This window comes from Mya arenaria, chromosome 13 (assembly GCF_026914265.1).
Source record: "Mya arenaria isolate MELC-2E11 chromosome 13, ASM2691426v1".
Classification (NCBI taxonomy): domain Eukaryota; kingdom Metazoa; phylum Mollusca; class Bivalvia; order Myida; family Myidae; genus Mya; species Mya arenaria.
This window is the reverse complement of record NC_069134.1, coordinates 3,049,754-3,063,386: the sequence shown is the minus strand read 5'-3', so window position 1 is coordinate 3,063,386 and position 13,633 is coordinate 3,049,754. Positions and strand designations below refer to the sequence as shown.

Here is a 13,633-nt window from a genome sequence, read left to right as displayed (position 1 = left end):
TTGAAACAAATCCGTGATTATCTTTCTCTTACTGATTTAACTTCATGTCATCAAACTATAATTTAATTTATTAATCACCCGATATCTATATTCAACATATTAAATGTAATATGTAAAAGATTAGTTATCATATGCATTGCTCCGTTGCTCCGTTGAATCTCCCCGCCTAAATTGCCTCCATTGCATAGCTCCGACGGAGCCCTTAGCATGATTTCTTCGTGGTGTTCATGATGTTCATGGTAGATTGGGCGGCAAGATTTAGTATAAATACTGGGCGTATGTAGCAAGTTTCTTTAGACTAAACCAAACTAAATAAGGATCTTAAAGTGTTATAAAAGAATATAGAAATATTAAAAGTTATAAAAAGTGATTGTGAAATGGATGTTTAAGGATAATGAAAATGATTTAATATTAGTTGTGTTTAGTTCTCATATAAAAATGAAAAAAAAATGTGTTAAACGAACCAGTGTGTTTGTTTTTCATGTAAAAATGTCGATGTGGTTAAATTGCCGAAACCTTAGAGTTGTCATAACCTTGAGATGGGTTAAAATAAAGTCACTACAGTAAGGTATGTATAATTTGTGAATAAAACTGTACTCATTTGAAATAAATCCGTGATTGTCTTTCTTTTACTGATTTAACTTCATGTCATCAAACTACAAAATTATAATATTTTTCAAAAATCTTCACTAAAATGTCAATAAAATAATGGAAATGTTGAAAGCATACGGACGTATTTGACATTTGATGTAACTACCGATAATCGTAGATTTATTAAATTATTAAAATGCATGTTGTATTGCGATAGCTTGATGAGTAAGCGCGTGCATCGGTACGTAGCAGGCTGTGTGGTTGTAGTTTTAGAAGTAAACATCTTATTATGCAAGAGTTACAAGGCAAACACGGATACTGATTACGTTATTGCATCTGATGTTATGACTTCTTTTCATTAAAAACCCCCAGAAGTTTATGGTTTATTCGCTTACGTCAACGTTTGCACATGTATTGCGGTATGGCATATACACGTATTTGAATGAAAATATGGGCCTGTCTCTCATCAATATATGTATATAATCTAGGTTTATGTTTCGACCGTAGATTAATATTTTAGAGTGAACGAATCAAGTATTGTTGTCTCACATATACACAATACTATATATTATATGCAAATAATAAATAAATGGTTCTTGTTTTTAAAAAATAAATATTCGACAAAAACCTACACAAGAAGTGACGTCGACCTTCGTAACGCAAGCTTAACACAATCTTACCGTGACCGGAAGTTGCCAAAATGGGTTTTTGGTCGGGCCTGAAAGCGATCGTGGTCTCGGTGGCGGCGTTTCTTGGCCTTACAAGCAATGAGGCGTGTTTCGGTGGACTCGGTTGCTTCTCTAACAAGGCACCCTTCGACAACGCGGGCGGCTATCTACCACAGGCTCCTGCTGACATCAAAGTAAGTCTTATAGATTATTTTTATCCTAGCGAATAATAGGTGAGCGACTCAAGCGGTTTCGTTTCTTACAACTATAAATGTTTTGCCATATAGGGTACTAGGTACCGAGTTTCCTTTACCGGGCCTGTCATACTCCCGTGTGTCGGGAATCACCTGTTGATTTATGTTATCCAGTCTCCACTGTGTGGGAACGGACGCCGGAAATAGCTCAAAAAAGTGATAAGAAAACAGACAATTATGCAGTTGTTTTTCTTTACCAGAGGTAAGATCTTGCTGTGTTCACGCATATTTATCGTATCCACAAATGAGGCAAGTGTTTGAATTAATAGCTGAATGCTTAATTTGGCCAATGGTATACTTTAAAGTGCTTACGATTTAGCAGACCTCGAAAAATGTTTCTTCAAATCAGAGCTGATCATCTCAAAACTTACAGAATTTCGACAAGTATTGTTTTTTTTGGAAATATATCGAATAAATAAAAAATCTGAATCGAAGGATCTAACTAACATAATCTCAACTATTTTTATTGTGAGATATGGCAATGTAACTTTTAAACTGTTAAAGATATGACCTTAGAAATGTTCACAGTACTGTACTTGGGATAGCCGTATTATGTACTGGGGATAGTTTCAAAGTTGAGAAATTTGTGTCCTGGTGATAACATATAAAATGGGACAAAAATTGATAGTGACACTGTTAATATACAATATACATGTATATGTCTATTTCGAACTTTCAAATAATCTGCAAAAAGTGAGAGTACAATTTGATAAGAAATTGTTGAGCAAACTTTAGTTAACTTTTGTGCATGGTGTAACTGCACTTTTAAAACAGTCTAGATTAAGAGTTATAAAATAATTATTTTTAATTTCAAAACAAAATAATTTGTGCATGGTTCATGTTAATTTGTTTTACAAACATATCATTTAGTTTGTCATGTGATATAGGCTTACTCAGTGTATTATTATATTGTATCTTAGTCATAATACACGTTTGTAAATTCTAGATGGATTTGTAATATAAGTAGTTCTCATATACTGAAAGTATTGTTAATGTTAATGGATACATCGGTCTACTACGTTGTATTTATCTTTTGATATCAGCACGATGTTAGGGTTTTCAGTTATCTTTTCCTTCTTGCTTCATGTTGGAAAGAATATGTCAACTTATTGAACAAAAACAAATAATACAATGTCATTCCAAAATCATTTTCGCTTTTAGTTATTAGTATATCTTTCTTAACCTAGACTAACTAGCCTTTTCACTAGTTTGTTTTACCTCAAGTCAAGTTGTTGTTTCAATGTACTAAATAGCTTTATCCCTAAAGTATTATATACTAAAATGAAACTGACTACGCACTCTTAGATTATACAATTGCATGACAGCTCTGCATTGTTTTCTGTTGTTTTTCTGCTTTTATTTTGTTTTAAACTTATGCCGACTGCTTTTGAATTACAAATCGTGTATACTCAATAGCAAATTTGTCTAAAAACTTACAAAACCAACTACCTCAACAAGATCCATTTATCCACACTTCAAACATGTTATATGTCGTATCATATGTTATGCATACTACTCTCTTTCACTCTACTTCCCACTACTCTTTATAGCACAATGTGGATGTGTTTTGTTTTTTACACGAACTATTTGGTACTGTAATGATTATAACAATATGCACATTTAATGTTAAGGGGCTAGCTGCTAGAACAAAACGTAATGATGTCCTAAATTGGTTAATATCTCAAAAATATTCAATATGCTTGTTACAAGAAATACATTACTCCAATGCCGACAATAAATACAAATGGGGGGAAATGTGGAACGGTGAACTTTTCTTAAGTGGAGATAGCACAAATAGCAAAGGGGTTGGTATTTTTTTAAATTCTAATTTGTCCCATAGTTACATAGATTATAAAGAAATAATAACAGGTCGTTTACAAATGTTATCACTGAAGATAGGCAGCCTAGATATCGTTATAATAAATATATATGCGCCAAATACTGACGATACAGATTTTTTGCATCATATAGAAAAACTGCTGGAAGAAAATTCGGATAAAACAGTACTAATAGGTGGTGATTTTAATACAATTCTCGATTTTAAATATGATAAACTAAATGGTTGTCAGAACACACATATCAAATGTTCAAATAAATTAAAACAAATAATGAACGCTTACGATTTAGAAGATATTTGGCGTGTCTTAAACCCCTACAAGAAAATGTTTACATGGCATTCAAATACAAAGCCACCAATATTCTGTAGATTAGACTATTTCTTGTCATCATCAGAGCTAACAAACATCACTTCAACTTGCGAAATAAAACCTGGTTTTAAATCAGATCATTCAATTGTAACATTAGCCTTAAATGAAGTTCAAGATAACCGCGGACCAGGCTATTTCAAAATCAACAATTCATTATTAACAGATGAAATTTATATAAGTAAAATTCGGCAATCAATTATTGAAATTGTAGAATGTAACAGAAATTCGAACCCTAATACACTCTGGGAGGTTATTAAAGGAAGAATCAGGGACGATTCTATAAAATATTCAGTCTTTAAAAGAAATAATGATTTAAAAGAAGAAAACAAAATATTGCAGAATATACGAAATATAGAAACCGACCTTCATAGTTCACAAACAAATGAAAATCTAGATAAATTAAACAAAGAAAAAGAAAAATTAAACAAACTTAACGAAGAAAAGATAAAAGGGATATTAATTAGATCAAAAGCCGAATGGATCGAAGGGTTTGAAAAAAATACTAAATATTTTGCAAATTTAGAGAAAAAACGATCACTACAAAAAACATTCAACCAGCTAAACATTAATGGCAATCTTGTATCAGATAATAATCTAGTTCTAGCTCATGCAAAATCATTTTATGAATCGCTTTATAAGAAGGATGACTATATAGAATATCCAGAAAATACCCCCTTCTTTCAAAATGAGAATAACTGTCTTTCAAATGAAGATCATAGGCAGGCAGATCTTACTGAATATGAATGTTTTAACGCTTTAAACGCAATGAAAAATAACAAAAGTCCCGGGTCGGATGGTCTGACAGCGGAATTTTATAAAACTTTCTGGAACGAAATAAAAAAAATACTTAGTTAAGTCTTTAAATTATTCATTAGAAATTGGAAGTCTGACAGAATTGCAAAAACAAAGTATTATCACCCTTCTTCCGAAAAAAGATAAAGATATAACTCAAATAAACAATTGGAGACCAATTTCGCTTCTTAATATAGATTATAAAATAGCTTCAAAGTCAATTGCCAATAGAGTAAAACCATTCTTACAGAAGATTATAAGTTGTGATCAGACAGGTTGTATCAAGGGGAGATATATTGGGGAAAATGTCAGAATTCTTCAAGAAGTAATTGATTTTACAAATGAAAATGATAATGAAGGTTTGATATTCTTTTCTGATTTTAATAAAGCCTTTGATAGCCTCGATCACAATTTCCTAACAAAATGCCTTAAAAAGTTCAATTTCGGCAATGATATAATAAAATGGGTTCAACTATTTTATTCAGATGCCAAAGGTTGTGTTACGAATAACGGTTTTTTATCCGAGTTCTTTAATATACGTAAAGGTGTGAGACAAGGATGCCCTCTTTCCCCGTATTTATTCATTTGTTGCATCGAACTATTGTCTATTGAAATCAGTAAAAATGAAAATATATAAGGTATAAAAGTAAACAATATTAACCTAAAACCAACCCTATTTGCGGACGATGCTAGTTTCATTTTAGATGGATCAAAAAAATCCTTCGACACTCTTATTAAAACTTTAGATAATTATGGAAGTATATCAGGATTAACTCTAAACAAATCAAAGTGCTCAATTCTAAGGCTAGGATCACTGAAAGATAACAAAACAAGATTCTGCGACAGCAATTTCGAATGTAACATGAACACAGCGCAGGCACTAGGAATTATATTCAGTAACAATTCAAAAGTCATAAATGATTTGAATTTCAAAGATAAAATGCTGGAATTCGAAGCCTGTTTAGAAAAATGGAAAAAATGGAATCTCTCGCTTTTAGGAAAAATAACAGTTCTGAAAACGTTTGCAATTCCAAAGTTATTGTACCCATTAACAGTACTTGAATCACCCTCACACACATTTTTAAATGATATTAAACAAAAAATGTTTAAATATTTATGGGACAATAAACCTGATAAAGTTTCAAGAAATCAGATAATACAAAGTTATGAAAATGGAGGTTTAAAAATGCTAGACATATTAAAATTCGAATGTGCAATAAAATCAAGCTGGGTTAAACGAATGCTGTTTCAAAAAGATTCAAAATGGGTAAAAATATATGAAAATATGATGGTTAGATTTGGAAAAGATTTTATTTTCAAATGTAATCTAGACCCGAATAAAATTGATAGGCTTGAAATAAAATCGAAATTTCTTCGTGATATAATTAAATCATGGGCAAGTGTAACATTTAGAAAAGAAGTAAACATTATAGCAAAAGAAATTATTTGGAACAATAGTTACATTAGACAACAAAACGATGACACATTTTTCTATAAGAATTGGTACAGCAAAGGTGTACTATACATTGAGCATCTGTATAACTTTCAACAAAAACAGTTTTACAATTTTGAGGATCTACACAGACTATACGATATTAACCAACATGATTACATGAAATATTACACGCTTTTGAAGTGTATTCCTCAAAATTGGAAATCAAAAGTAAAATTAGAGGAAATGAATTATAATGTACCTACGTTTTTTTTAAATAAGGTGACTGAAAATACTAAAATATGCAAGCTGGTATACCAGAAACTTATTTTAAACCAAAAACCAGTGCAAAATGCGAAAGAAGGAATATGGGAGGCAGAACTAAGCGTAAATGATCTAAATTGGAAAAATATTTATACCCAATCATTCAAACTTTGCATTGATACCAAATTAAGAGCATTTCAGTACAAATTTCTTCTTAGAATACTGCCTGATAATAGTAAACTTTATCTGAAAAGATAATAGCTATGGCCAAAAATAAATTGCATGCTTTTCTTGGTAGATGGATCCTAGTACTTAACAAGCTTAATTCTTGAATACCACAAGTTTACACCAATGTAAGAATGTAAATTTCATCCACATTGCTTTCTTGCCTTCTTCTATCTAACATTTCTTACTTTCTTAACTAACACCCAAAAAACAGAAAAAAACACAATATTTTCTTCATGATTGAATTTGGAACACGACTTTTGTATACTTTATGAATATATGTATGATGAACATGTATATTTGAGAAAATAAAATTGAAAAAAAAAACAAAACAAAAAAAACAAACTTTAGTTAACAATGAGTTTGATCCATGCTTTCCTAAATGAACGTATATATGCACGCTGCGTAAATATCAGGGTTGGTCACAATACATTCGTTCTCACTGAAATGAACGAACAGAGACCATTATTCTGTTCTAAGTAATACCAAAATCGACCCAAGCTAAGAAAAAAGCTTTACGTGTTCCAAATTTGATCACAATATCTCATTCCCTACTGGTGACTTGCTATGTGCAAAAACGTACCTTCTTGATTTACAAAGCAATACTATATATATGAAATGCAAACACCACAAAAATTCTACGGCCATATGTTTTGTGTTACTCAATAAATCAGATTACCGACGTATTTCAAATATTTAGATATTGATGCTTGTGAAAAACACATCATGGTTAACTAATATGTATGAATGAAACAGTTTTAAGTGCATACAGATGCAAAAAAAACAACAACAACAACAACATGTTTTTGCTCTCATCCCTCGATATGGACAACATCGAACAATTTCCCTCGAGCTCGCGTATAGATAAATAGCCGTAATCATTACCACAGCCTCGTTATTCTAAATACATCGTTACTATCCTCAGTCCACAGCTATCCCCTGTGCAGTTATTTGTTTGCTTCATCTATACACAGTACACTGCCAGGGCATCAAAAGGTATAAATATCTCCGTAACAACAAAATATATCATATTGATATTTTACACATTACTAGATTATGTAATTACAATGAAATCGCTCGATTCAGTTTTTATTCTTATTTTCAATTTGTTGATTTATGTTTGAAATCGTACCACATAAATTAACATTTGTGAGTGATCATGCAACTTTCGGAGTGAATTGGGCTATTATACAAAAGAGGAGACATATTTCCATCATAGTCGTATATTGCACAGTATCAAGTAATTCAAAACTCTTCGATTTTGTTAAATATATCAACATAAAATACAAAAAAAATGATAGAAAACTGACCATGTGTCATTTTTTTTAGCTATATCCGGTGTCCATTCCCACACAATGGTCTCTGTGGCAAATCATAAATAGCTGCATCAATACAAGGCGAATTTCGGGATCTCAGTGTAATTTCGCATTTCATGCGGCATACTCTGGTAATATTAAGGGTCGAGCCTCTCAAATTGTAAGTAATAGTAAAAAACACTCGTTACTATTCTATTTTCAGGTGGAGTTTTTATTATACACTCCTCAGAACCGTGCCGTGCCCCAGGTGATCTCCGCTGACGCCGCCGTCCTGCGCGCCTGCCATCTTTCGTCTATTCGGAAGTCGGTGTTCATCATCCATGGTTACCGGGATAACCCATATGCGTCCTGGGTCACCGACATGAAGGACGCCCTCCTCTCGCAGGTCATTTTCTCATTTATATCATAACATAACATAACATAACATACCATATCATAACATGAATAGGTTTGTTGCAGTAGAAGGCCTCAAGCCCAAAATGCAAATTTCAGTACAAATTCAATAGTGATACTGTACATCAAACAGTTTAACAAAATACTGCATTAAAAAGTGTTAAATGTTTTATATTTATACATCTTCGATTTGATCATTTCAAACTACATTAATCTAAGCAAGTAGAAATACAGAAACTCTCTTCTTAATACAAATGTTATGAGGGTCGGGTTTTTCGAGCCAGACCGGATATACATGATTGATACTGATTCTTGCATACCTAAATTTATCAATTCGTGGAAACATTGACGTAGAAAGCTCATTTGTGTACATTTCACCAAAGTGCGCGTTCGTTGATTACTGACGTCATGCAGCGTAGCAATTGTAGATTAATATTGACGTCAAATAGTTCCTCTAAAAATGATGATTATTATTTATTTTCAATTTTAATTAAGACTTGCATACTTAATTACTTAAATATTTCATTGCGCCTTATTGAAATTGCATAATAGACTTTTCGTAAACCATAAGACAACACTTCGGTTTATTTTACTGCTATCATACAGTGTGTGTATACCACGTGATAAATTGCGTCATATATGCTACGTCGGATGGCAACATTTTGCTTCGAATGAAGACTTCAAACAAAGAAAGTTAGAAATTTGTTACCTTCTGAGATATCTTTTCGAGTCATGCAGCTCCGTAGATTAGCGTGAACACACGAGTCAAATGCCTTGTAAAAATCAATATAAAACATGTAAGCTCTTTTCTTTTGAGAGGTATATGTCAATCGTAGGTATATGTGTATATTATAAACTACGTGTAAGTTAAAACTATTATCAACAGTGGGAGAACTATTGCACAACCCCGTAATGGTCGTAATTGTCCTAACGAAAGCACGGTTTTCATTGAAGGAGAAATAAAAAGGGTGATAATGAATAGTAGCAAATATTATAACAACTTAATTTGAAGGAATTCAAGGAGTTTCGAATTGCAATCATCATTAATCCTTATCTTCGGTCAGATGTGTTGTGACACTTGTTCTCTGATACGTTCTCTCATATAATTTATTCCCTTCCATCTAGACAGACGTAAACGTGGTGTCGGTTGACTGGGGGCGCGGGGCGGATCAATCAGACTATGACCAGGCCGCAGCCAACACGCGCGTCGTTGGTGCCCTCATCGCGCAGCTTCTCACCGCTCTCCGAGACTTTCGGTCTCTTAACTACAAGGACGTCCATCTGGTGGGCCACAGCCTAGGTGCCCATATCGCCGGGTACGCCGGTGAACGTATGAACAAGTCCGTGGGAAGAATTACAGGTACAACCTACAACAAGAACTATGTTAAAGATATCAATATGATTCATGGTGTCTTTTGAAACTTTCAATGTGAAATATTTTATGATAGGCTCACATATTTTTTTAATTGAAGATTCACAGGCGAAATAGTTAGATGGACTCTTGATAGAAATACTCCAAATCATGATTTTAATACTTGAATGTTAACAACGATGACTTTGACTGTAAAAATGTTCTTTACAACCGTCTCAAAGTAAAAAGGATATATATTACAAACGTTTTGCATCATCATGATAATGAAACCGACTTAGTACGAAAGGGTTAAACGTGTCTGAATTTATTATCAATACTTCGTGTTAGGGCCAACGTAACAAAGTTAAAACTTCAATATAGCCTATGTGTCACAGGCCTTGACCCTGCAGGACTGTCGTTCGAGGCAGACCCAGAGGAGGTACGTCTGGATCCCGGTGACGCTCTGTTTGTCGACGTCATACACACAGATGCTCAACCCCTTATTTCACTAGGTAGAGTATGGTTGATATACAAGTGTAAATTCTGCTGCATGCGGGGTGAATATATAAGAAGTCTTTGTTAAACAAACGTTGTCAAGGGTGACAAAACAGAAGACTTGTTACTCACTTGTAATTTGCCTCTGTTTCCTATCAATTAATGATTGTGTTCGGGTTTTTGTTTTCTTCAAATGTGCATACAACCATTAAGCACGCTTGATATTCGTCGGAAAGCTAAAAGGAAAGAGTAGACTGCACCGCGATGTCAGTGACCTTGTTTTCCTGCAGGGTTTGGGACAAAGTTACCAATGGGTCACGTGGACTTCTACCCGAATGGCGGGAAAGACCAGCCCGGCTGTACGCGCTCAGCCAGCGACCACCTATTCAAACTCATCACAGGAAAATTTACAAGTAAAGTATAATTATGCACCAGTCAATTGTAACTACGGCTCCTTGACTTTCGGTCAAGCCAAGCCCGGGTAAAACCCCCGTCCTGCGGGGACGAACTGATGGTAAAATCCCCGCCAAATGCCCCCCGCACCCCAGGGACCCTAAGTAAGGCACATTCCCCGCTATGTTTTGCGCGAATACAAAACCACCACATTCACCCGCTACTGCGGGGATACCGGGAAGGTAAAAAAACGGCCCATTTCCCCTTCTATCCCCGGTATACCCCCGGACCTTGGGGGGCGTGGTTACAATTGACTGTTGCATTAACATACAAAATTGAAAATGTTTATTCACAGAAACTATTCAGCGGCTTTCGGGTAAAACCAGAGAGGTTGAAAATTGTTACTTGTAATTGTACATGTGATCTTCTTTTGTGTGCTACATCAAACACGGTTTACATTGTGTAGTCGGTATCTTAAAACTGCACGCACACAGATTGACAGTTTCGTCACAAATATTTTGTCTTAGAATGAACCAATCTTTGCGTGAATATCTGGAATCCAGTGATGTAAGACTGGTGACAAAATATCAGATCGCAGTTTTTAAAATTTACGTTCGAAAATTGATATGTATGGCGTTTCTAGCGCATTAAGAAAAATGAGTTTATCGGCATAAAACATCAATTTTCGAACGTAAATAAATAAAACTGCGATCTGATTTTTGGCAGCAGTCTTTCATCACTGGTTTCCAGACATTCACGAGAAAAATGCACATTTCAAGACAAAAAAGGTCAAACGGTCGATCTGTGAGAGTGCAGCTTTAAACACATGTAATAGCTGTGATCAACGTCATACATGTATAATAGGTACAATCAATGGCATCAACCGAATCACGTTGAAAGCGTTGTTAAACAAGGTTCGGCCAGCCTACCCAATTACGTGAAAAGACGACAGTTAAGGCTACTTCAGTGTACGGGTCGACATACTTACAAGTACCGTTTCGCAACCTCTATATGTCTTCAAATATATGCAGTGTTATTTTGTTGGAGTTGGAAGTTACTTCAAGCAAGTCGAAAACTTAACAACACCAAACAGTTTAAAGTAACCACACGTGAAACTTCAAAGTAAATTCATTTTTTTATGATTTCTGAACTTTATTGTTGTTGTTTTTGCAGGTTTTCGGGAGGGCATCGCGTGCGACCATTCACGTGCTCAGGACTACTTTACCGAGTCAATAACCTCCACGTGCCGATTTACGGCCAGCTGGTGTCTAAATTATGACGCGTTTAAACGCGGCGACTGCCCCTGCGGTAAGTCGCCGTGCGTCTCCATGGGATTCTACGCACGCGCAAATGCCACGCGCGGAAAGTACTTTCTAGATACGGCCGACAAGTCTCCTTTCTGTTTAACTCGGAACTCGTTATGATTCGTTTTACGATATATAATGTATTATAAAGTGAATAAACGTAAAGTCGGTTTAGATGATGTGTTGCATTTTTATGCTCCCCGAAGGAGGAGTATATAGAAATATGGAAATAAAGGGAGTGCAGTGTACAAGAACCAGATCCGATCACGCATATTTATCAAGTTACATCCCCTTAACCATGTTTTCATAAATCCATCCATCCGTCAAACCCTTCACACTCTTGTTCGGAGTTCGGAGAAGAACTTCAAAGCTACTGATGGGATTGAAATAAACTTGTTGTGATCTGATTTCTTAAACAACATTTTCTGTAAATTACTTCCCGCTACCACTTATGGCAAACAACACATATATCTCTGATAAGCCAACGTCAAGAAGCTAGGTGGTTTCCTGCTTGGTGATCGATATCTTTTCAATTTAAGCTATGAAATAGTGAGAAAAGGTAACTTCAATTCCTGGTCACAATTATGAAAATATGCTCTTTTTAAATAGAAGCGTGGACTTTAATGACAATATTTGAGCATTTGTCAAGATTTGTTGAAGGGTTCCAGTCGTTTGTTTCTTAGTTTTAACATTCCTTATGATTTGCAACACTAAATTTTGTCATAATAAGGTGCATGTTACCAAACATGAGCGAGTCCCTTTAAGATCTTCTTAAATAGTAAAGTTTGCTATTCTCTCACGAAAGAATACGTGCATTTTGCTACAATTAAAGAGTGAACCTCAACTATGTGTATTTGTCTTACAATGTTGTTATTCCTTAAACGAATGTTTTCTTGAATCGATGTCGAAGTCGATGCCACTTGTAATATATATCTTATATATATCGTATTTATTCATGGGGAATTTATCTCTCGTTTTTCGGCCATGAATAAAAAAATATGTCTATAAAACTATACTCATTTAAAATAAATTCGTTATTGTCTTTCTCTAACTAATAAGCGCAACAAAAATAATAATTGATAAGCCATGAGCAAGAGATCGTGTCCTGAACCCAGGCGGATTTGGGTTTTGTAAAACTTAATTTGGCTCCAAAATTGTATTGATTGGTTGATATGTATCCAAGAATAAATTTTAACCAATCCACTAAATGCTCGCCGACTGTGGACAACCAATCCACTTAATGCTCGCCGACTGTGGACAACCAATCCACTTAATGCTCGCCGACTGTGGACAACCAATCCACTTAATGCTCGCCGACTGTGGACAACCAATCACAGTTTTATACAATTGGCTGCTAGTCAACTTGTTATATGTTGTTTTGGCATTGTAAGTTTTAGTTTCAAGTATATCCAATGCAAATGATTGAAGTCATCCCTCCAGGTGTTATACACAAGAATTTTAAATTTAAAAATCCGGTATAAGAATAGAGAGTTACGTTGTCGGTGAAACGCCAACTTTATCGCGCCCGTTACTTTAAACTTTATGTGTTTTTATTGGTCGTTTTCTTTATGCCGGAAACTTGATGGCTATGTGTGGCAATGATGTCAAACTTACCCGAATACGAGAAAATCTAAGCAATGATCCCAGAGTGTTAAAGTACATTAAAACCCCAATACGTGGCCAAACTACAGCCCAGATAGCCCAGTAAGGCCAAAATACATTACATTTTGACCAATGACTATTTAGTTGACATTTTACTTGCAGACACTGGTCTTTGTCCGGCGTCGTCATCTGCATCGCCGTGGACTTCAGTGTCACACTTACTTTTCCGACTAAAACATCTCGAAAGAGTTGGTAGAGTATTCAAACTTGGTACAATGTATGCACATTGGTCACGTTCAGAAGATAACCCCTGTTGGTTTGTGGGACAAACGACACATCCGATCTT

At 34.7% G+C, this 13,633-nt stretch overlaps 1 protein-coding gene across 1 annotated transcript; it reads left to right on the top strand.

Annotated features, from left to right (window-relative positions):
- The first annotated feature begins 257 nt into the window (after positions 1-257).
- LOC128213231 (pancreatic triacylglycerol lipase-like) lies at positions 258-11,861 on the top strand. Its single transcript, XM_052918796.1, has 7 exons — positions 258-568; positions 1,229-1,453; positions 7,952-8,134; positions 9,268-9,502; positions 9,889-10,005; positions 10,279-10,401; positions 11,555-11,861. Exons 2-7 carry the CDS (start codon positions 1,292-1,294, stop codon positions 11,803-11,805), a joined length of 1,071 nt encoding a protein of 356 aa, XP_052774756.1. The 5' UTR covers positions 258-568; positions 1,229-1,291; the 3' UTR covers positions 11,806-11,861.
- The last annotated feature ends 1,772 nt before the right edge of the window (positions 11,862-13,633 follow it).